The sequence below is a fragment of the Antechinus flavipes genome, chromosome 2 (genome assembly GCF_016432865.1).
Source record: "Antechinus flavipes isolate AdamAnt ecotype Samford, QLD, Australia chromosome 2, AdamAnt_v2, whole genome shotgun sequence".
NCBI classification, from domain to species: domain Eukaryota; kingdom Metazoa; phylum Chordata; class Mammalia; order Dasyuromorphia; family Dasyuridae; genus Antechinus; species Antechinus flavipes.
Genome location: NC_067399.1, coordinates 139,150,673 through 139,176,558, shown reverse-complemented (window position 1 = coordinate 139,176,558; position 25,886 = coordinate 139,150,673). Strand labels below are relative to the sequence as shown.

General features: G+C 33.4%; 1 protein-coding gene across 1 annotated transcript in view; it reads right to left on the bottom strand.

The window, feature by feature from the left end:
• Positions 1-1,076: 1,076 nt before the first annotated feature.
• Positions 1,077-25,886, bottom strand: part of ATP6V1B2 (ATPase H+ transporting V1 subunit B2) — a 30,937-nt gene continuing 6,127 nt past the window's right edge. Inside the window, exons 2-14 of the mRNA XM_051975656.1 lie at positions 19,108-19,163; positions 16,572-16,670; positions 15,717-15,810; positions 15,520-15,597; positions 10,838-10,977; positions 10,258-10,359; positions 9,646-9,743; positions 9,132-9,255; positions 8,058-8,208; positions 6,078-6,160; positions 5,184-5,288; positions 3,340-3,469; positions 1,077-2,594 (exon numbers count right to left, since the gene is read on the bottom strand). Coding sequence (XP_051831616.1) covers positions 2,452-2,594; positions 3,340-3,469; positions 5,184-5,288; positions 6,078-6,160; positions 8,058-8,208; positions 9,132-9,255; positions 9,646-9,743; positions 10,258-10,359; positions 10,838-10,977; positions 15,520-15,597; positions 15,717-15,810; positions 16,572-16,670; positions 19,108-19,163 — 1,403 coding nt within the window. The 3' untranslated portion in view covers positions 1,077-2,451. The remainder of the gene's footprint in view (positions 2,595-3,339; positions 3,470-5,183; positions 5,289-6,077; positions 6,161-8,057; positions 8,209-9,131; positions 9,256-9,645; positions 9,744-10,257; positions 10,360-10,837; positions 10,978-15,519; positions 15,598-15,716; positions 15,811-16,571; positions 16,671-19,107; positions 19,164-25,886) is intronic.

The window sequence follows — 25,886 nt, the reverse complement described above, 5'->3', positions numbered from 1 at the left end:
CAAAAGACAATGATTAAGCTTCCATTCACTAGTGTAGTAGGGTTTAAAATTTCCATAAACTAGCAATGTTTTATTTATCTAAATCATTATGACACTAAACTGCCTTTACATGCCAGGAATTGGCTGAAAAATGTCTTTCCTTTGCTTAGTTGCACAGACTGGATTGACAGTCACTTGAAAACAAATACCAGTTAACAAGTCCTTTGAACAGCATCTTTATTAAAGCCTTGAAGAGAAAAAAAAAAATCACTTAAACCTAGTTAGGACAGAAAAAAGTCTTGAAATTAAAATGATTGAAACAAATAAATAAAATAAATAAGGAATAAAATAAAGAACTGTTGCACAATGAATACAAAGTATTGATTAGTTTAAATATAATGGTATATTTCACTGCCCAAATTCTAAGAGTTTTACACTGTATATACAGGAGATCTAAATGAAACTGTTTATTATCTAGTATGGTCTACGAGGAGGATAGTACTAAGAATAACTATCTCCACTCATACTCATACACCCAGTAGGGTCTGCAATAATCCTATACTTGTAGTCTGATGTTTAAGTGGTAATGTTCAATTGATAATGCTCTAATAGAGCAAAATAACTTTCATTCATCCAATGAACTACAAAAGAGCACCCCCTCACCATTTGTGGCTAAAAATTGTAGATACCACTACTCCTTATTTCCCACCCTTTCTGCTTCCTCTGTCCACCCTGAAAATGGAGCCATCTATAAATACTGTGCTAAGCCTTAGGAAGAAAGTGAACTGAGGACTAACATCAACTAAGGACCAAATTCCAAAGTAGAATATAGAATATAAGAGATTAGGGTCTACTAAAAGGTTCCCTCTGATATAATTAGAAAACTGAAAGGTGAAAGGTTAGTATGGATAATGGGAGTTTTGTGGAGGGAAAAAACAACTTCTGTATTTATAGCAGTTATGCAAAATCATAATGGATTTTAATATTCAAAAGTAAGTCTCATAAAACTTTGAATCTTAATAGCTTCTTATATTGCAGTTATTGTGACCTATTAATTCTCAAGTGAGACAAGGGATATAAAATAACTTTCAGTCAACTTCCATTTTATTTAACATTTATTTTTCATATTGTAATATTCAGATGTCACATATTCTACATTGATATTTTCATGCTAACAACCCCCTCCCATCCCAAGAAAAATAAAGGATTTTACACAACTTTAGGATGGAATGCACTAGAAATGAAATTGCAATTTGCACCCAAGTTACAAAGAACACAAAGAGACCAAACAACAGAAAAGCTGCATAGAAGACAGCTGCAGGGGATATAACATCAGAAAGGAGCAAATCAGAATCCTGAAGAATCTCAATGTTAATAATTGTGCCACGGGATAAACCCAGAGGCCAAAGTGATCAGAAAGCAGGACCAAACAGAGGATTTCAACAGAATGCTCTATATATTAATTCAAAATATTCATTTACACGTTTCAGCATTTTCTTTTCTTTCACTTAAGCTTTCAGTTTTTGGTAAACATTCTTGAAATTTAAACACTGATAGCATGTCAGCTTGTCAGAACACTAGCATGCCTTAATTTATCAAGGTGGAATGGATAGTGTGTTTGCCTGTTCCTAAGCTCTTTTCCAAATTTTTTTTTCAACACAGATAATTGTAGGACCTTACAAATCCTCTGTATGGGGGCTTAATAAGGATCATCATGACAAAGTAGGAAACTCACTGTCACCAGATAAATACCAATTGTGCAAAAGTTGCAAGTTTTTATACCCAACTTAGAAGGAGTAGCAGCAAAACCCAAGAGTTTCTCCTCCCTCCAGAGTCAGAATCAAGACCAATGGGTTGCCTATGCTCTGGGATGAATATGTAGATCATCCTCATTACAGACATAGTAAAAGTCAGAGTTAAAAGGCTTCCCTTGCTAGTTCTGTCCATAAAACACGTAAAAGCAGGTACCATCTGTTCTGGGCAACAACAGGGGAACAGTGGTATGCAGGAGGACTAGAGATGTTCTCAAGTAAAGGGGATTATATATATATCCTTCTTGGCTATTCCTAAAAGACTTACACAGACTTGGGTTTGCCCTTTATTTGGAGGCCAAGACATTATAGCTTCATCTAGCCACACTCCTGAAGAGATTTAAAGAAATAAGGTCCAGGAGACCCAAATAATTAGGGTGTAATTAGATGAATAACTACACCATTAAGTACAAACACACATCAATAAAAGACAGCTTCAATTCAATCCCTGCAGCCACTTTAACAAAGCATTGAAGATACAGGCTTTTGGAATAGAGAATATTTTAAAGTCTATTATCGGTTTAAAACATCAGGAACACTGGCACAATATGTTACCTATTCTTTGTTTTAATTACAGGGTAACACGTAAACCCCAACACAAAGAAGGAGGGAGAGGGGGAGGGAAGAATAAAACCAATATTTCACAGAGATGAAATCGAAGCTAGTGCTTTATTGAAGAGTCTCGAGGGTAAAATTCGCTCAGGGTGCTTTGAGGGATTCTCTTCAACATTTCTTTGGGGAAGATTCGAAGGAGTTGCCAACCAATGTCCAAAGTTTCAAAGACAGTACGGTTTTCATAAGGACCTAAAACACGGAGTAAAGGGAGAAAATGATTAATTACATTATAAAAATGACTACCTGGGGCAGCTAGGTGATGCAGTGGATAGAGCAAAAGCCTTGAAGTCAGGAGGAGCCGAGTTCAAATCTGGTTTCAGACACTTAACACTTCCTGGCTGTGTGACCCTGGGCAAGTCACTTATTGCCTCAGGAAAAAAAAAAAAAAGCCTGCCCTATTCACTCAACAACTATCTATTATCACTGAGTATCTATTATATGCATAGTACTAAAGCACAAAACAAAAAAATCCATTTATTTATTTATTTATTTTTGAAAAAAAAAAAAAAAAAGGCCATTAATTTTGTCAAGAGTCTAGACATTTTCAAGGGTATATAGTTTAGTAGAGAAGTGGAGGTGAAAGTCATGATATAAATAGGGATGCTTAAAAGAGAAGGGATGGTCATTCATTTAATAAACTTGCAGTGGAAGAAGACCATTAGTGTACCAGGTAGAGGGGGAGAACATAACTAAACTCCTCTTCAAAATGAGAACTACCATCTATGGAAGAAAAGAAAAAGGAGAGAATTAATGTAAGACAAAAATTCCATAGGAGCCAAGACCTAGAATAGAGTCTTAAACAGCAAGAGATATATCTAAGAGTAAAAAGGGGGATATATAATCAAATCAACTACATTCTTTAAATCAAACTACATCTTCAGAATCCTTAATGAAGTTTTCTATAAATTTTTTAAGTATAACATTTTTATCTTACCCTGAGTAATAAAGTTCCTTTCAAACTTCTGCAAAAATTCCAGATAAAGGAGATCATCTGATGTGAGGGCTTCTTCTCCAACAACTGCTTTCATGGCTTGTACATCCTTACCAATAGCATAACATGCATACTAGGGAAAGCATAACAAAAAAAAAAATTTTTTTTAGAGTGGAACATTTTCCTTTAACAGTAGTTGTTAGCCTGGCTAATTTTAATAAAATCATCATCTAAAGAAACTACCTGGAGCCTGATAACAGATAATAGAGTGGAAATTAATGCCAGATATGTCTTGCTTAGAATTATCCAAAAGGACATTGCTCTTTTCAACAATGAGAAGATTCAGGAAAATCCCAATAGACCTGTGATGTAGAAAGCCATATGAATCCAGAAAGGACTGTGGAGACTGAATGCGGATCACAACATAGTATTTTCACCTTTTTTGTTTTGTTTTGTTTTTTCTTTTTCATTTTTTTCCCTTTTTGATCTGATTTTTCTTAGGCAACATGATAAATATTGAAGTGTGTATAGAAGAATTGCAAGTGTTTAACATATTGGGATTACTTATTGTTTAAGAGAGACGGTTGGAGAGGGGAAAAGAGGGAGAAAAATTTGAAACAAGGTTTTGCAAGGATGAATGCTGAAAACTATCTTTGTAGGTATTTTGAAAATAAAAAGTTACTTAAAAAAAAAAGAATTATTCAAAAGTTTTATGTACTAAACTGTGATGACCGTGTTAGCACCCTGGATACCTTAGAATCAGCTGGAGTCAGGATTAGCAAAAGTCCTTGGTCTTTATAGGTAGGATTGAATTGGATGGAAGCAGAATCTCTGCAACCTTCCCTTCTTTGTCTCCCACCCAGAAGTGACCCTGGCTAGTCTTACTCCACCCCCTAGTCCCTCCTACAATTCTTTGTATACACCAATTATCCAGCCAGCACAGGATAGTGGGAAGGGCCATTTTCCAAGCATATACTTATAGAGTATTGTCCAATTGGTAATTAGCCTTAAGTGCTTGGTTGTTCGACCTCAGTGCATCAACTCAAGAGTTTCAGCCCTTTACACTAAAGCATGCAAAAATACTCAGCATAAAGCAGTCTCACTTGAAAGGTTAACTTCTTTATACATAGTCTAAGACTATTAGTTTCAGAAATGTATAGACTTCTACATGCAAGGAAACACTTTTATTGTCATTAGAATTGCAGAATGATATTTAATTATTTAAATCTCAGCAGTGTTTATTTCAAGAGTCTTAATATATAGAATGCATACTCCAAGTCTGGGTTCAAAAAAAGATTTTATAATGGAGCAAGCCCCAAGGGGTCTCACCCATACCCTATCAATAATGCACATCTATTAGTTATTTGACTGTCTTTTATGGGAAAATTGTATTCTAAACCCAGATAAAAGTAAATCATTGTTAATGTGATTGTCTAAATAAGCAATATATACAAGTACATAAAACTATATTCTTCAGTGTTTCTAATGTTTATTGTTTAATGTACCAAGAAATGTTTTACTGAATGCTTTTTAGGATAGTAATAAAACTACCAATAAAATTTACAACAGTTTTGTTACTTGGTTTAAGATTTAGAGACTACTGTCATATTAGACATGGACATTAAAGAATGTGATATTTAACTGAAAAAAGGTAACTACCGTTTTCAGAAAAAGGCTACTGCTGTGCTTATCCAAAAAAGCCTACAACGATTTCCACTTACCTAAGAGAGCTGGAAAATTCTGATTTCAAAGTCTATAGACTAATGGAATTTGGGGGAGGTGAAAATGAGAGAAAGGGAAAAGGTGTGTATTTTTCAAAAATTCAAAAAGTATAACGACATACATACCAGCTGGTTAGATACATCTGCATGATCTTTTCTAGTCATACCCTCTCCAATTGCAGACTTCATTAACCGGGACAAGGAAGGCAACACATTAATAGGTGGGTAAATCTTGGGTGGAATTAGAGGAAAAAGAGAAAGAAATAAGAACTTTACTTCAAGAAGTCTGGAATACTCTGATACAACATTTTGATGGTTAAAAATTCCACGATTCAGAGTAGGGAGAGAAATTAACTAATCCAACTCTCATTTTAAAGATAAGGAAGTCAAGGCCCAGAGAGGTTAATTAACTTTCCAAGGATCACAGAGCTAGCAAACAGCAAAGCTGGATAATTCAAATGTGGTTCATCTAATGTCAAATTCAATGTCATATCACACATGCATGAAGAACTGATATATACTTATACACTTAAGAAGCATCTAGCCAAAAAGGTGAGAAAGAAGTTATCATTTTGCTTAAAAATCCATTCCACTTTGGGATAGCTCTAATGTTAGGAATATTTCCCATTTATATCATGCCTAAATTATTCTCTTTTCATTTTCTATCCATTTCTGCTATTTTTTCCATATTAAGCCAAACAGCCTAAGTCTATTTCTTCTTCCATATCAGACTTTCAAATATTTGATGACAATGATCATGTTTCTCCTAAAAAGTATCAAGTGTCATTCCTACTGAGGCCAATACCAGATAAGAATTGGAATTATGACTCCCAAACCAGTGCTCTTTCCAGATTACTCACATACGAGCATAAATGTTTGTAATCATATTAGAGATAGAGCATTATTTACTTTATAAGAGATCTCAAAGCATGTTTTTTCAAAGAGAGACACAAAGTCATTCAACTAGTTACTACTATTGTAGAAAACACTTTTCAGAATATTATATAGTCTCTTATATACCTGTCTGTTATGTAGCTGCCTATCCACATAGATTTGTCCTTCAGTAATATATCCAGTCAAGTCAGGAATAGGATGAGTGATATCTGCCAGAAAAAAAAGTTAATTCAGGGTTACTTTATTGAATATGAATAATTTTTATCAGAATAGCAGATTCCTGAGGCAATCTGAACTATGAGAATTGTTTACTAAGTTTGTAAGATTAATAATCACTGCTACTGTAGAGTATGATCATTTCATTAAGTACAAAGTATCCCAAAAATCTTGGGGAAGAACACTTTAGGAACACTTCATGTTTCGTTAGCCACATATGATGACATTGTAAAAGAGAAACTAACTGGAAATATATACTATACTCAAAAATAACTGCCTTACTAAATGTATGATTTTCAGAGGAAACACAATAATTTGGTTTCTAAAAAGTAAAACTGTTTCTGATATAGAAAGTTCTTGAAGTTTATGAAAACAATGCCTTCTGGCAAAAAAAAAAAAAAAAAAAAAGTACTATAAAGGAAAAAGCCAAATACCATCTTTTTACTTACATTTATGCTTCTGCTAATTAAAAATTAGGTAAAACATCCCAGAAGATGAACAAATACAAAACATTAAAGAGGCATCAAAAAATTATACCAGATCATGACAGCTATTTGAATACAAATAAAGAAGTTAAAAAATAAACTATTACTGTGTTAAAAGGAATAAAGTTATCAAGGAACCAAGTTTCTTTCTTGAAAAGTACCTTCTGACTTATTTATGAATGACCAAGATAATTAAAGTTTTAATAATTGCCTACAAATGTACTTTAAAAAAAAAAAACAACTTTCTTTTTCTTGTTTTTAAGTTTATTTTCTTTCACAACATTACTAATATGTAAATATTTTTTGCACAACTGCATGTAATCTATATATAACAGCTTACATTCCCAATGAGGGGAAAGGAAGGGAAAGAAGAAGAAAACTTAGGACTCAAAATTTTTTAAAATTTAAATTTTTTACATGCAATTGGAAAAATAAAAATAGTACAATTTTTTCTTAAAAGCATGATAGACAGTATATACATGCATTCAAATCCTGCTTCTGACAATGACGAGATGTATAGCCATGAAGCAAGTGGTTCAGCTTTTGTTTCCTTTGTAAACCTACCTCAGTGTTGTTATGAAACTCAAAAATATATACACAAAATCACTTCAAAAACTTTCAAGTATAATATATACATATTAATTAATAAGGAAACAGTAACATATTTCTTTACCAGCATCAAATATAATGGTCTCTGTATCAGAGGCATTTGATAAAGATTTGTTGTTTAGAATATCATAAGCAACTGATGAAACTTTAAGGGTAACAGCTCATCCCATACCTGGGGGAGGGTATGGGAGATACAAGAGAGTATAGGTTTTAAAAGGTTAGATGACTTACCCAATGGCATGTGACTATGTCAATAAAAGAGCCTAGGTTAGTAAGATTTCCCAACTCCTATTTCACTTTTTATATTTATTTATATGTGTGATTAATACATTTATGGGGAAAAAATGTGTTCAGTTAAGAACTTCCTTTCTCAATGCAGATCAGTATCTTCAATTTTTAATCTTAATGGAGTTGTCTAGGGATAGATATACTAAGAAATGACTTGCTCAAGGTCTCATATCCAGTACTGTGTCAGAAATGGAATCTGAACCCAGTTCTTTCTGATTCAGAAGCCAGTTCTCTATATAATATGTCTATGTTTATGGTAGTATACATGGTGTATTGTTCCTGATAATAAAAAAAAAAATCAGTGCTAAAATAAACTCCCATCCTGTCACAAATAAGATACTTATAGTTGGATATAACTTACAAATGAAACAAAGTATTTCAACTAAGACTACTTTTCAGCTACTTAGCAAATAAAAACCATCAACTTCCAACAGTATGATGGAGACTTTTTCAAAATACAAGATCCTAGAAAGATTAGATAGATTATAACTAAAAAACAAAAACTCACCATCGTTAGGCATAGTGAGGATAGGGATCTGAGTAATTGAACCATTCCTGCCTTCCACACGACCAGCTCGTTCATATATTGTAGCTAAGTCTGTATACATATAGCCTGGGAAGCCACGACGACCAGGAACTTCTTCTCGGGCTGCTGAAACCTATCAGCAATTCAAGACAATTTACACTTGTAAAAAAGAAACTCTCATTGAAAAGGTAAAATCTATTCATCAATAGATTATTTTACAGCTTAAAATTTCAAAAAAAGAGAATACTGCCTGTTTAAATTTTTTTCCTACAACATAAGCACAAATTATTTCAAATGGGAAACCAAAAACCTAATTTTAAGCACTGAAATTCAATCAACATAATAATAGCTTAATATTTCAGACTAAAACATACTGATACATGAAGATTTAGGGATATAGCCTTGGAAGTCATCTAACATTAGAACACAGGCATACACAATGATCTTCTCCCTTCCACAATCAACAGCAAAAAATAAAGGAAAGTACTAAAAACAAATTTAATTACACATCTACTTCTGAAAAAGTACAACCGACTTTGTTTGTCATAGGGAAGTGTCATGAGAAATTTGAATTTAAATATATTCTTTAAATGTCTTACTTAAACTGTGACAGTAAAGTAAATATTCTAATCCTAAAACTTCTGGACAGTTCTACATTGCTCCTTTACTATCTACCAAGAGCACATACATATGGGCATGCGTGTGCACACACATACACACTAAGAATTCCTCTAAGGAACAAGGCATACAAAAATGAAATGCATTAAATGTATGTTTATATGTTTAAACTCTCATCTCAAATAAGGTTTATTAACAGCAATATTAACTGGTTTTTCTCTTCTTATCCTTTCCTTTTACCCTCACTCTTTATTGGAGGTTTTTTATGAAGAAAAATGCCTCTCCCCCCCAAAAGGCACACAAACACAAGGCACAAAAGACCAATACAATTCAGAGATGATAATTAGTTCCTGAATCATTTAAAAAAGACTTCTTTTGCTCATTCCTGCTGACTGGCATGATCATACTTAATGAAGAACAACACTAAAAAAAAATTACCTCTCGAAGAGCTTCAGCATAAGAACTCATATCTGTTAGAATGACCAATACATGCTTTTCACATTGATAGGCCAGAAATTCTGCTGTTGTTAGAGCCAGACGAGGAGTGATGATACGCTCAATGCTGAAAATGAACAAAAGTTCTTCAAATATAAAACATAAGCTAAAAAGTTCAAACTATGTAGACTTGATAAGTTCAAATTTATACAGACTCTAATTTGAAAACTACACAAATTTTAGAAATGTAGCAAAAATTACTGAGGGCAAAATAAAGTGATTTTTAAATTGCTGAATAAACTCAGTGAATTTTTGACATTATGTATATTTTCTGCATATAGATCAATTCAAATATGTACTAAATGCCACCATGATCCTTATCTTCTCAGATCAATAGATCAGAGACCAAGCAACTGAGGTTGGACTCCTAAGTCTTAGAAAGCAGAGGGATATTCTAGCATTGAACCCAAGTCTCCAAATAAGCATAAAAGAAAGAGAAATAGTTGTCTTTACTTACGTTGGGTCATTAGCTAAGTTCAAAAAAAGACAGACATTATCCATTGAGCCATTTTCTTCAAAGTCGGATTTGAAGAATCGAGCAGTTTCCATGTTTACCTAAATAATAATATTTTCATTAGCACAGGAGATGAAAATTTTTGAAATATGTCCAAGAAAAGTCCAATTTGGATCTGAACTGATTTTTTCCAATTTTACTCAAATATCTGTAACACATTTTTCTCTTAAGGTCAACAAGGAGTAAAAAGCCACTATATTTCAAGGGCTTGGCTTTTTGAAGAATAGATCACATGCAATTTGGAACACTAAAGGTCAGCCTTTATTTTGTCTCTCAGTGCCTAGGGCAAATGGCAGAACATGGTACAATTAACTTCAGTCAATTCAAATTTTTATTCATGGACATTTTAAATCAAATAAAAAGTCAAAACAATCCACCTGCTAAAATCTATGGTAGTGATAGACTATGGCTATACTTCAATATACAGCAAAATGCAAGTTTTACTAAAAGAATCATTTTTAACTTCTTCCAGAGTCAACTTGATATTTAGTCCACCATTTCAATAACCAAAGTCAACAGCTTTAAATGTTTCCACAGACTAGAAATTATACTTACACCCATAGCAGCAAATACAATCGCAAAATTTTCTTCACTATAGTCCATGACATCTTTGGATTTCTTCACCAAACCAGCCTGACGACAGATCTGAGCCGCAATCTAATGATTATTATAAAGAAATCAAGAAATAATGATAATTATAAAGAAATTATAAAGAAACTCTGAGATTCTATATTAGACCATTAGAATTTCTTTTAGATGGCTTAAAAACTAGTAAGATATTGTAGATCTTTTTTTTTTTTTTCCTGAGGCAATTGGGCTAAGTGATTTGCCCAGGATCACACAGCTAGGAAGTGTTAAGTGTCTGAGGTCACATTTGAACTCAGGTCCTCCTGACTTCAAGGCTGGTGCTCTATCCATTGCACCACCGTACCTGCCCCATGTAAGTCTCTTCTTAAGACTGGCCAACCTACAAATATTTTATAAGACAGCAGAACTGAAACTAAGGCAGAGTTTGATAGACTTCACAATATGGTAATTTTTTTAAAAAATCATGTTTCTCTTATTCATTAAAATAAACTTCCAGAATTTCTTTCCTAATACAATTCTGGTGCTAGGAAGTTATTTAAGCACTCACCTCATTATGGGGTAAGCCAGCAGCAGAAAAGATGGGAATTTTCTGCCCTCTAGCAATGCTGTTCATGCCATCTATTGCTGAAATGCCCGTTTGAATCATTTCCTCAGGGTAGATTCGACATTGAGGGTTGATTGGCTGTCCTATTCAATAAACATAAAAGAAAAAAACCTATCTCCATAATATTCAAAAAAAGATCAATAATCAGAGAGGCAAAGCCAAAATCACAGAGAAAAGGCAAAGAACCTCCTGAGATCTCCTCAAGACTCCACCAAAAAACTTTAAATAATGCCTCAAAACAAATCTTAAAGCAGCAAAAGGCACAAAAAGATAGGCTGAAACCATTTTCCAACCCAAGACACTTGGGAGGTTGGCAGGAAAGGTCTGTCGCACTGAATTGAGAATAGAGCATAGTGCATGCTATACCCCAGCAAACCACCTGTAGATCTGGAGGGTGAATGAATCAGTAGTTAATAGTGGTGATTCGTAGACTTTTCTACCCACAGCCATTAAGGAGGTTAGACAACTGATCAGAAGGAAGATTACAGGGGTTCCTCTGCTAAACCAGGAATTAATCACAACTGAATCTAGGCTAGAATCCTCAGTACCAAGACAAGGAGTACTAGTACCTAGAGCTAGTGGTTCCAGGGGAATTGGAACCCTGGTCACAATTCTTGAGCAGAAGAGTGCTTGGGGTCACTCACAAACCAGAACACAGGCCTGGAGAACAATAAATACACCTCTCCCTAAATCATACCATCTTAGAAGAATGGAAAACTCATAGGTGCTTAGAATTATCCCTGAAACAGCTACGCAAAAATCCTGACGCTTGAGACAGTAACCCTTCTACACTGGAAGCAGAGTCCCGTTTTAATACAGAATTAAGTCAAGATATAGACTGGAAAAATGAGCAAATAACTGAAAAAGATCCTGACTATAAATAGAGTGTAGTTACTATGGTGACAGAGAAAAATGAAAGTGCAAACTCAGAAGAAAACAAAGTCAAAATTGCTACATGCAAAGTCTAAAGAAAAAAAAATATATTGATGAATTGGTATAAGGCCATAGAAAAGCTCAAAAAGGATTTTAAAAATCAAATAAGAGAGACAGAGGAAAAATTAGGAAGATACAAGAGAGTGATTGCAGGAAAATCATGAAAAAAAGAACCAACAGCTTGATAAAGAAGGCATAAAAAATCTAGACTAACATCTTTAAAAACCACAATAAGGCAAATGATTCAAAAACAAAAAGGACACAAAAATCCAGTAAAGAGAAGAATGCCTTAAAAAGCAGAATTGATCCAACAGAAAAAAAAGTTATAAAAGTTAAATGAAGAAAAGTATTTCTTGAAAAGTAGAATTAGCTAAATGGAAAAGAAGAAAAGCTCACTGAAGAAAATGCCTTAAAAATAAAATTCAATAAGTGGAAAACTAATGACTACATGAGTCATCAAGAAACAATAAAACAAAATTAAAAGAATGAAAAGTTAGAAGAAAATGTGAAGTATCTCATTGGAAAAATAAATGATCTGGAAGATAAATCCAGGAGAGATTGCTTAAGAATTTTCAGATTTAAGGGCAGCTAGGTGGTACAGTGGCTAGAGGACCTGCCCTGAAGTCAGGAGGACCCGAGTTCAAATCTCGTCTCATATTTAACACTTCCTAGATGTGTAACCCTGGGCAAGTCACTTAATCCCAATTGCCTCAGGGGGAAAAAAATTTTTTCAAATTATCTGAAAACCATGATAAAAAAAAAGATGCTATACATCATCTTTCAAGAAATTATCAAGGGAAACTACTGATATCCTACAACCAAATGGTAAAATAGTCATTGAAAAGATTCTACACCAATCACCAACTGAAAGATATCCCAAAATGAAAATGCCCGGGAAAGTTATAGCCAAATTCCAATGCTCCCAAGTCAAAGAAAAAATATTGCAAGTAAATCAGAAAAAAACAATATAAATATTGAGGAGTCACCGTTAGGATACCACAGGATTTAGCAGCTTAAAGGATCAGAGGACCTGAAATATGATATTCCAGAGAGCAAAGGAGCTAGAATTATAACCAACAATCAACTATACAAAAAAAAAAAAAAAAAAAAAACAACAACAACAACAAAAAAAAAAAACAGAGTATAATCCTTTGGGAGGAAAATGATAATTCAATGAAATAAGAGGCTTTCAAACATTCCTGATGGAAAGACAAGATCTGAATAGAAAATCTGACTTTCAAACACAATACTCGAGAAGAATATAAAAATAAAGAAGAGAAATCATAAGAAATCCAGTAAGGTTAAACTGTTTACATTCCTACATGAGAAAATGATATTTCTAACACTTAAAAATTCTCTTATTAGAGCAGTTAGAAGTAAACATAGACAGAGGGCATTTTGTGAGCTGAATATGATGGAATAATTATCTAAATTATAAAAATTAAGGGGTGAGATAGAGAAATGCATTGTAAGAAGGGGAAATGAAAAGCCAGGATGTGGTAAATTATCTGACATAAAAAAGGCATAAAACGATTTTACAATGGAGAGGAACGTGGAAGAAAAGGGGAGTCCACTCTCATCGGAAGTGGCTCAAAGAGCAAATAATATACACACTCAGTTGGACGTAGAAATCTATATCCATACAGGATCTTACCATACAGGAAAATAGGAAGGGAAGAATATAAGGGGGGAAGAAAGGAAGGTGAAGGACACTGAAAAAAGGAGAGGATTGAGGGAAGTAAAAGTCAGAAGCAAAACACTTTTGACAATGGCCAAGGTGAGAAGAGAGAGTAGGTTACAGGAGGAAACTGGATGGAGGGAAATACATGGTAATCATAAATGTGAAAAAAAATTACAGTTGAAGTTTCTCTGAGAAAGACTTCACTTATCAAATATATAAAGAACTGAGCCAAAATTATAGAAGAACCATTCCGCAATTAATATATGGTCAAAGGATATGAACAAGCAGTTTTCAGACAAAGTAATCAAAGTTATCTATAGTCATAAAAAATGCTCTAAATCACTATTAATTAGGAAATTATGCAAATTAAAATGACTTTGATCTAACACCACATACCTATCAGATTGGCTAATATGACAGAAAAGGAAAATGACAAATATTGGAAGAGATACGAGAAAATCGAGACACCAATGTACTGCTGGTGAAATGTAATTTATTCAACCCTACTCTAAAGCAATTTGAAACTATGTCCAAAGGTCTATATACCCTTTGAACCAAAGTCCTCCTGATTTCAGGGCCAGTGTTCTATCCACTATGTCATGTAACTGTCCCTAAAATATTAAATTAAAAGGAAAAAAAGAGAATTAAAAGGGGGAAAAAATTAACAATCAACTGTCAAGATAGTAAAAAAAACTTCCACAAGATCTTAGTACACATGATGCACATGATCATTTTCCTCTACATTTCAGTTCACTTTTAGCTTTCCAACTCAGCTTAACAAAAAAAATATAATATAATTCCTTATAGTGTAACAAAATGTATGTGGTTGCACTAACCCATTCCCATGAGAAAAATAAAAGCTAAAACAGGAACATATTCCTGATTTCAAAACTATGGTTGTAATATCCATGATACTCATTTCAAAAACATCAATTGTGAATATTACATAGTGTTTTGGGGGTAAATCTCTTAAAAAACATTTCAGTTAAGTGTTTTCTGTTCTCACATAGTGAATTAAATTAAAATTAAATTCACGCTTCTTATGGAAAAAACAACAGGGATTTTTCCCCCCTCTGCACATGTGATTTCATATATCTAGAACAGTGGACAAGATTTTGACATGCATCCAATCAGTAAAAAAATATTTAAGCACGCACCCAAAATACTGTATATTCACTTGTTTATGAATAAGATGTGCATTACTATACTAACAATTACATTACAAAAATAGAAAGAGACAAAATGAAATAATATTTGTTCCTGTCAACAAGTAACCAAATCATTGGAATTTATTAAATAGGAAATTGTTTAACATGGTCAGACCTATGACTTAGGAATATCATTGGTAGCTGGGTGGATTGTAAAGGGGAAATACTTGAGAAAAGAAGCCTAATTAGAAGGCAACTGCAATAATGTAGGCAAGAAAGAATGACTTGAATTTGGGAGTTGGCTATGTGAATAGCAAGAAGTGGAAGAGACAAAATATGTCAGAGAGAAATAACAAGATATGACAACTGATTAGATACATAAAGTAAGAGAGAAAAGGGAATTCAAGAAAACACCAAAGTGGTGAACGTGAGTGAAGAGTAAAAGGATAAAAGTACTAAAATAGTGACGTATGGAATACTGGAGATTTTTTTTGAAGGGGAGATATTGTAGGTCACTGATGCAGACAGCAATTCATCTATGCCTGTTTATTCTGTGCAAGCATCTGTCTCACTTAAACAAAACCAAAAAAGGGGGAGCAGGAGAAGATGATGGGGGAAATGATGATGAAGAAACACAAAACATTACTAAAAAACTTATTTTAAAGAGGGAAGAAAAGAAGAGGGCCCTTATTCACCTATCACTACACTGAAGGGCATCTTAGGTGATGTTGGAGGGGATGGAGAGTGGAATTTTCCCAATGTCACCAAAATAGCTATAGCTTTAGATTCCCAAGGAGATAAAGTTATAACACTAACTTCCCTAAAAGGTCAATTTATTCTACTTCCTGAAAATTAATACCTACCCATAATGTCAAGAAAGTCTTCAGCTAGAACAACTGGGCCTCTGTCAATAGGTTTCCCAGAACCATTAAAAACTCGACCTGTATAAAAAAAGAGTAATAAAATAGCTACATGAACTAGGTATCTGGTTTCAAAAAGCATAGTTCTGATAAGGAAAAAATAGCTCAACTCAAAATAAGAAATACTATTTATTACATACCAAGCATATCTTCAGACACTGGTGTTCGAAGAATATCTCCCGTAAATTCACAGGCAGTCTTCTTGGCATCTATACCTGAAGTCCCTTCAAAAACCTACCAAAATAAAAGAGATGTAACAGAGGCAATAGAATACGGGTTTTTTTTATGCACATTTGAGTCCATCTATATTATTAATTATGACATAAGGCAAAATAATTTATTGCGAGCCAGTTTCCTACAAAAATGGGAATAATACTAAGTGCATTACCTACATCATAGGGTTCTGGTTAATGAAAGTGTTTTACAAAATTATGTAATATAATGTGCTGTAACAACTGTAACCTCACCAGTCCAATACATTTTGGTCAGTTCTAACAATCTGAAAATTCTTCTATAGATTAAGCAGAAATCTGCCTGCCTATGATTTCCATTCTCTATTACTGTTTTAATCCCACTTTCCCAAAACAAACTCTCAAATAAGGCTCTTTCAAAGAGGGGTATCATGAATACCAAAACGTTTTCCTCAGGTCAATGTTCTCAATTATCCTTAAGTTTCTCCTTGTCCCCATAAATTACAAGGGCTCTAGACTTTAATTCCCTTTGTGATAATCCAGTTCATTCTTCACTCACCCCCCACCATTAGCACCACCACTCCCTCCCCCGAAAAAAATGTATTTTACTACCTAATGGATAGCAGATAAGACTACAGATGACAGTTTCTTGGCAAAAGCAAAAGAATGACAACTTCTGACCTTTAGTACCCTTCTTTCCAAGCTGATTTTTAAATGATTACAAACAAAAATAAATTACTAAATTGACTGACTACAAAGATATGTGAAGAAAAAACATCACTGACCAATTATGGTGCTACTTACCTGAACTACTGCTTTGCTACCACTAACTTCTAAAACCTGACCACTTCTCTTTGTGCCATCAGGTAAGGTTAAGAGGACGATCTCAGCATATTTGGGAAACTAAAAAGAAAAAATAAAGTTTAAAAATTAAAAAAAAAAAAATCTAAGTTCTAAAGCTCCTGAAGGTTTTCTATATATCGTACTTAATATATGTTCTCAACCAATTTAAAATCTTAAGAATTCTGTCAAAGGTAAATTCATAGACATACTCATATGAATAAGAGTCAAATTTCATCTGTATGTCTAGCCAATGGCACTTTCTTCTTTAACAAGAATTATGGCTTATCGTGTCTAAGACAGTTATCTTGGAACCTTAACTTATGACTAGAGCTCTTAAACTATCCAAATATGACTGAATTTATAAGAAAACAAAAGCTAAAATATAAAATGTGATCATACCAGTTTAAAAACAATTTAAATACTATGCTGACAAACATTCCAAAGGAATTCTTTTTTTTGTTGTTGTTATATATACATATATAGTTAGTTTCTTCTCACCAAGAAATATATTATAAAAAATCATGTGTATTATATGCTGTTTTGAAACTAGACTGTCCCCTCAAATCTGCCTTATGTAAAATAAGTCCTATCCTAAACTAAGTTACATAATTCTTTACCATAAATTTATATTTTTCCCTATTAGAAATTATGCCATTATATGTGGCAGAGAAGGGCAAAGCTTATATTCAAACTATGACAAAGGCACAATAATCCATATTTATAGATGTACATAAAAGAAATCCATCTACCATGGAATTTTAATCTACACTTTAAAAACTTTTAAAAAATTAACAATTTAATTATTTTATTTTTTCATCCTATGTATTTTATTTTGTGCATTTAAAAATAATCCAAGAAGAGGTTCATAGGCTTCACGACACTGCTAATAGGGACCAAGTTACTCAAAAGATTAAAGATCTTTTACATCATACCCACATATTTATCTCTACTTGGAACAAAACTAAGGAAGCCAGAAGAGATCCATTACACAAATTCACTTACAAAAACTGTTCCTTTAAAGTCCTTATTTCTGGTTCCTAAATTGAAAGATAAGAACTTAAAAGAAAATATTTGTATATTATACATGAACACTTTGTAGAGCTGTATTTCAACAAAATAATTGAAGCTTGTAAATAAATAATATTTGCCTCAATGAAATGAGAGCCAACTAGCTAACAAAGTGTTTAGAGGATAGGGCCTTAAGTTAGAAAGAATGGAGTTTAAATCCAGCCTCAAGACTTACTAGCTGTAAGACCCTATTTTGCCTGTTTCCTCATCTTTAAAAAAGCTGGAGAAGGAAATGATAAACCATTACAATATCTCTGCCCAAGAAAACCACAAACGGAGCCAAGAAGAGTTGGACATGACTAAACAATACATACTCCATTTGTCTATAAATATTTGAATGGATCTAAAAATTTTAATATGATTGCCTTTTTATACCTGACTTGACAAAAAATATGGTTCTTTGACTCAGAATTCAACATTCTGTTAAATCATGTATTATTTATTAGCTACATGGGTAACACACTTTGGGGAATTTTCTGGGTATCAGTTTTCACATTTGTAAAAATAAATTAGGTCAAATGAATCTGAGGTTTCTTCCAATGCTAAATATAATCTTTTAACTTTTTAACCTTCAGTAATAAAGTTGAAAAGACAAACTCCCTTTTCCATTCCTCTTTCTAGAAAGACATGAATTGCAATTTATAGACTTATTTCCTTGATAACATTTAAAAAATTTTTTTTCTGGTTATACATATATATTAACTTTCTAAAATACACATTTCTTTATGAATCATGGGAGAGAAAACTCAGAATAAAAGGGAAAAACCATGAGAGAAAAAAAAAAAAAAACAGAAAAAAGATGTGGACATAACGTGTTGATTTACATTTAATCTCCATAGTTCTTTTTCTGGATTCAGATAATGTTTTCTATCCCAAATTTATTGGGATTGCCGTGAATCACTGAAACACTGAGAAGAATCAAGTCTTTCATAGTTGATCATTGCACATTCTTGCCATTATTGTATGCAATATATTTGTGATTCTGTTTATTTCACTCACCATCAGTTCATGTAAATCTTTACAAGCTTTTCTAAAATCAGCTTGCTCATCATTTTTTATAGAACAATAATATTCCATTACCTTCATATATCACAATTTATTCAGTCATTTCCTGATAACATTTTATTCTTGCAATCTGAGACAGAATGTTTAACTCAGTTTTTTATTACACTTTATAGAGTAATTTTTTTTTTCTGAAGCTAATAATGGTAATAAAGATATATACAGCTGTGTTTGGATGAAATACCAATTTATGATTAGCTTAATCTTACCCAATTCATATATAGTCACTTTAGAAAAAGACTTGTTTAAGTCAATCACCAGTTCAAAACCATTCATTTATTTTTTCTAATGTGCAAATTAGGATTTAAATATACCTTTTAATTTCTTTAAAAACCAAAAAAAGCATCAGAAAGAGAGCAATATTTACCTTAACTTGATCTAAGATTACCAAAGGACCGTTGACTCCTGATACTGTTTTGTATGCTGAAAAGAAAAATGGTAACAGTTAACTACAGCAGACCAGGACTGCAGGCAGAATCCAATAAGATAAAAACACAAAAAACAGAGGGAATAGGAAGCCCTACAATTTGAAATTATGAGACAAAAACATGGCTATACAATCAGTTGATGTGAAAATAATCTTAAGTAAGGTTTTAATGGACTTCAGGTTCACTATGAATCCATAGAATTAAAAACCTGTCGAGAGAATGCGGCATTTTAATTCAATCTCACATTTATTTACTATGTCCCAGGGCAGATAGAATATAGGGCTTGAAGTAAGGAAGACATACTTCTGATTTCAAATCTTGGCCTCAGATACTAGTTATGTGACCTTAAGCCAAGTCACTTCCCTCTGTTTACCTCAGTTTCCTCATCTGTAAAATGAACTAGAGAAGGAAATGGGAAACACTCTACTATCTCTGTGAAGAAAATCTCAAATGGTGTCACAAAGAATTGACATGACTGAAACCACTGAACATTAACAAAAATATGTCCTAGTTGGTGGTACCAAACACATTCATTTATTAACTATCTACTACATCTTAGGTATTAAGAGTAAATAGAAAACAGTCCCTGTCTTCAAGGAGTTTACAATCTACTTGAAGAAGGGGTTCTGAATATATGTAAAAAAAAGTAAATATAGACAAAATAATTTGAAGAGAAAAAAGAAAGCACTGAAATTATCATGTATGTATATATCATATATAAACAACTAAAAGACTATGAAGAAGCCTTGAGGAAAGCTAAAGATGGGGCAGCTAGGAAGACCAAAGTTCAAATCTGGTCTCAGACACTTAACACATCCTGGCTGTGTGACCCTGGGCAAGTCACTTAACCCCAATTGCCTCAGAAAAAAAAAACAAAAACAAAAACAAACAAACAAACAAACAAAAAACCTTTTAAAGAAAGAAAAATAAATAAAGCTATTTAGGTAAGAAGAATCGTTTCCATAAGAAAAGTAGGCCAGTTTGGCTGCAACAAAGCATTTATAAAGGTGACTAATATGTAAAAAGCCTAAAAAGGTAGGTATAAATCAGACTGGGAACTAAGTAAGGCCTTTCCTTTCCAAATATGGCTCATCTCTAAATATGGTCTGTTATAGTTAACTGTTCAATCACTCAGTCACATCCAACTCTTTGTGACCTCATGGACCAAACAGACCATGGACATTCCTTTAGGATAGAGTGGTTTGCCAATTTTTTTTTCCCAATGGATTAAGACAAACTGAAGTTAAGGGTCTTGCTATGTTAATTTAGGGAGAGCCTAACGCTTCAAGGGAGGTTATATTTTGTTCTGGGGCTCTGACTGCCTCCATTCCAGAATATAGTTCTGGGGAAAATGTCTAAAATAATACTTGAGTATTCATGTCTAGAATCTCCCCCAAAATGTAAGCAACAGATATTCTTCTAAAAATGGTATTCAATGCACAAAACAGACATAGCCATTGGTTTATCTCCTCCACTATGAAAAATGCTTAGGGAGATCCCTCAGCAAATGGTAACATAGAAATGCCATCATTCAGTTATTAAATGGGCTTTAAATACCAAAGCTTAAAAAGATGTATTTTATCCAAGAGACAAAGTTTTTTGACTAAAATCATAAGATTATAGATCCATAATTAAATGGGCTCTCAGAAGCCATTTGGTTAAACTCTTTCAGTTTACTAATGAGGAAACTGAGGATCAAAGATTCTGACATTTTTTAACTGTATCCCATTAACATATCCTTAGTACAATTCAAGTTAGCAGCCTTCATTTTCAGAGATTAAAAAAAATCCTTTAATCTTGGCAATTCAAACTACAGAAGCATACCATGAATTAAAAGTACAAAGGAAGAATTGTGATTTGCCCAAGACAATAATCAGAGACAGGATCTGAATTCAGACCTTTGATTCCCAAAGCAGCAAAAAGTACCATGATGCCTCAGAGATATGCTAAAATTTATGATTTAAGATTATGCTGTCAATTACATGAAATGAACTGAAGGAGAAAAAGTTTCTTATGTCCACTGACAATTGCTACTGAAATTGAGGAGTGAAAAGAGCCTGAGTCTCTTTAAACAACATTTGCATCTTTACCTTAATACAGATCTCATCTGAAAAACTATGAAGAGAACAGTCCTTGCCCTGGGATTAGATCATATCTAGAGTTTGATGTGACGGTTAAGTGGTTACATTTTAGGAAGGAATTAACTTGTACATCTGAGGGTAAGATGAATGATACTAAATGATGAAGTTACTAAAATTGTGCCATACTGAAATTTGAAGTAAGGTATTTATCCCAAAGTATAGAACACTTAAGGGTAATATGATACCATGGAAATCAAGTATCTGGAGCTGTAATATGGATGTTTGACCAGACTACTTTATGGTCCCAGAAGGGAGAACCAAGGAGCAATGAATGGGCAGATTTTGGCTTCTAAAGGAAAATTACAACTAGCTGAAAGTGGAGGTAAAAAGCTTACCTTCTGTGGAAGCAAATTCTATCATTAGAAGTCTTGAAGACCACATGACTGCTTCCCCAGGAAATATTTCCCAATCAGGTAGTTGGACTAGGTGACCTCTGAGGTCCCTTCCAACTCGTCAGCATATCTAGACTGCTCCATACCCACCATGTTGCCTTGTCCCAAAGCTAGTCAATAATCTGTCCCTTTTCCCCTTCTAATTACCACCTCTTGATCTGAGAACAAAGATCAAATCCATACTATTATCCCTGAAAGAAACTAAACAATTGCTAGTAATTCCACTTACCCCTTGTAATTTCCTAGACCAAATCAATCTCCTACCCCAAATCCCTACTCCTAAATGTATAATGTTCTCTCTTTAGAATGTAAACTTCTAGAGGTAAGGGAGTGTTTCTCATTTAGACTTTATATTCCCATAATCTAGAAAGGGATCCTCAAACTACAGCCCCGCAGGCCAGATGCAGCAGCTGAGGATGTTTATCCCCCCTCACCCAGGGCCTATGCAGTTTCTTTATTTAAAGGCCCACAAAACAAAGTTTTTGTTTTTACTATAGTCTGGCCCTCCAACAATCTGAAGGACAGTGAACTGGCCCCCTATTTAAAAAGTTAGGACCCCTGATTCTAGCACATGGCAGCACTTAATATGTCTTTTTACTAATTCATTCACTCTATAACATGATTCTGACATTTTCCAGCTATGCCTTGTTTACAATATATTCTTAGTATAACTCAAATTAGTGGTTTTCATTTTAAGAAATTAAAAAAAAAATCCTCCAATCTTGGCAACTCTTTAACTACAATGGAAAATAAAAATATAAAGAATTCCATAAAAGTTTCTTACTATAGATCTCTGATAAATACAAATGTCAGCAAGCTACATAATCAGAAAATGTAAAACAAACACATTTTTAAAGTTCTAGAAGGCATGAAATAGTTTACAAGAAGCTATTAACATGTTAGGAATTTCTCACTTGCTTAAGTTCTCTGAAGTCTAGGAATTTTGGAAGAAGACTCCAAGCAAAAATAAAAGTGTCTAACAATAGGAGCAAAAAATTTTAACATCAGCATTTGAATTCTTGAGGACTTCAGAGGTAAGATGTGATTTACAGCTGGGAAATGGCATTTATTCTGGTCCTTGTTTCTAACTTTCTTACATAATATCCTCTACTCCATCCATTATGGTCCAGCTACAAACTGGTCACTTTGCTGTTCCTTCCATCTTCCACATCATTTCCTAATCCCATGTATTTGCTGTTGCCTAGAATCCTTTCCCTCTTAATTTCTACCTATTAAAACTTACAGCCAACCTAGAAAGCCTTTACCAGTCTGTTAGCCCAGTGTCTTCTCTTCTAAAATTACCTTAAATTATTTACACACACACACACACACACACACACACACCATTTAATCCTCTTATCTTCTTAAGCAACTCTCTTCAGAAAGGTGTAGAGACAGATCTGCATTAGTAAAGGGAGTATGCTTATTTGAGAGCTGTACCTACCACTGAAACACAGTTCTAACCCCCATCACTAAATACAAATATATATATACAAACTGAGCTCCCATTAGAACATAAGTTCTTTGAGGGCAACACCTATTTTCCATTTTAAATATGTATTCCAAGAACAGCTATTCTTAGCACGGTGCTCCTTGGTTGATATAGCTTATCATCTATTATGAGCTCACTCCTACCCTCCAAATAGAAGGTATTTTAATATAGTACTTGCTCTGAGAAGAAAAAAAAAAGTTTAAGTATAAATACAAATATCTATACAGATATATACATGTAAACATTCTTGTCAAAAAAGGGGCCAAGACCTGCTAACTCTCAAAAAATCCCAGCAAAAACATAAGCAGATTATGTTGACAATGTTCTGAGATTTATAAAGTTTTAAGTTTTTATATATTCTATCTTATTTGAATCTCAGAATTACCAGTAAAATAGGTACTAAGGATATTATCACTCTCATTTTGCAAGAACATGAGACTGGAAATACAAGTGTCCCTCTTTAACTTATACAATTAAGTGTGAACTAAGTTTTGAGCCACCAGATTAAAGAATGCCATTCTTCAATGAATGCTTGTTGAACTGAATGGTGCATGTAAACTTTGTATATCACAAAGGGCTTAACTTTTCCCCTTAGAACATAAAGAAAATTATGAAAATTTCAAAGCAACTTGCATTCTCTTTAGAAGATCTTCAACAATTTTTTTTATTTCTATAACAAATAATGCAAAAACGATGTTCAAAAATTTCATTCACCAGAACTCTAAATGAGTGAATTATCATAGAAAAAAAAAAAAAAAAAAAACATTGCATACGAAGTAGGATGATTTGAATTCAAATCCCAGCTCTGATCCATAGTTATCTGTGTCACTAAGAACAAAAATCACTTTACCACTTCTCTAAGGCTCAGTTTCTTTAACTATAAAATATTTGCAGTAATTATCTCATCAAGCTATTATGTGAAAGTCATTTTTTTTGCTCCAAAAATTCCAACTTTTATTTTTCTTTTCATTTTTTTTTATTTCTATATTCCTCTCATTTAAAAGTCATCTTTTTGAGGTAGCTAGAAAAAAGCAGAGAGGAATGTTTAAGATTTTGCCTAATTTTGGTATGCCATGTAAGTTTCAAGGACCTTAGCTCATTTCACTTAACAAACTAACTTTTAGAGATAGTCACAATCTAAAGAGTTAGGCCTCAAAGGGATTCTAGAGCTCAAATAATCCAAAATAAGCTCTTCTTCCCCATTTTACGGAGTTAAACTGAGGACAGCTAGGATCAAAGTTGTATGCACAAATTCAGATTTCATATATGGGAAAACTTTTAAATTCAAGTCATTCAGGAATGAGCTATTAGTAATATGACTGTTAAATGTTTTGTGTGAGCATATTTATACCTTTGAGAACTGAGAAGACTACAAATCAATGTTTGTGTTGATTATTACTCAAGACTTAAGAAAGTGAGGGAAAATGTGTTAGTAATGCAAATTAAACTTGAAGAATAAGAGGTGTATTTTTTGCTTCAGAAAATCCATTTACCTGCATACACCTGGAACTAATCCAAAGTGGAAAGGGTTGTTTTAACAATTTCTTTCTCAGTCATCTTTAAAATCAGGCCCAATGACACACAAGGTATAAGTAAGCAGAACTGATATTCAAAAATCAGTCTTTCCAAATAAGACTGTGTGTAGGTTTGTGTGTATTTTTTTTTTTTTTTTGCTAAGACAACTGGGGTTAAGTGACTTGCCCAAGGTCATACAGCTAGGCAGTATTAAATTTGTGAAGCTGGATTTGAACGCAGGTCCTCCTGACTTTAGGCCAGCACTCTATCCATTGCGCAGTCTAGCTGCCCCCAAACTGTATATTTTTTAAAAACAGATGACACCAATCATCAGCTCTTTCAGGATTTGAAGAGATCTGTTATTCATGACTTCATTTTTCTTAGAAAAAATGACCTACCTCTTAAAGACACTTTATAAAAAGAATGCTTCAGAATCTCATGTTCAGCAACTCATCTGATCTGTGTCAATAGAGGAAACAGCTGAGAAAAAAACCCACAAGGTTTTGCCAGTCACAAGAAAAATAGTATGATCATGAAAGAAAAGAAAAAATGAGTCATGGTTATTTCCTGGAAATGGAGAACATGAGTAGGTTTCCAGAAGACAAGAAAGGATTACTAGTCCATCAAAAGGAATCTCAGGGCAAACAGAGCTTCCAGTTGCTTCTGATCTGGGCTCATTATTTTATAGTTACGCTTTGTACTTTAGTATAACATTAAGTTTGCAATGATCATGTACAATCAGCCACTTTCCCCATCAAGTTAACTACTCATATCTAATTAATTATCAACTATAATTCTAAGTCCTTACTTCCATTTTACATTGGATAATGTCATGCTGGAATGTTTTTTCCTGATATGAACTTGCTGCTTATTTGGCAAGATTTATTGTACAGATATACCTAAGTAAATTTGGTGTTACAAGTCCATAAAAAAGCAGATTTGTTAGCACCAGCCCTGAAGTCAGGAGGACCCAAGTTCAAATATGACCTCAGACACTTAACACTTCTTCCTAGGTGTGTGAGCCTGAGCAAGTCACTTAAGCCCAATTGCCTCAGCAAAAAAAAAAGAAAGAAAAAGAAAGAAAAAAAGACAGATTTATTTATAATGGCTTGAGTATGAAACTGTTGAGAAAATAATGAGACTTTTATTTGTAGAAATTCATGCTATTTCAATGTTTC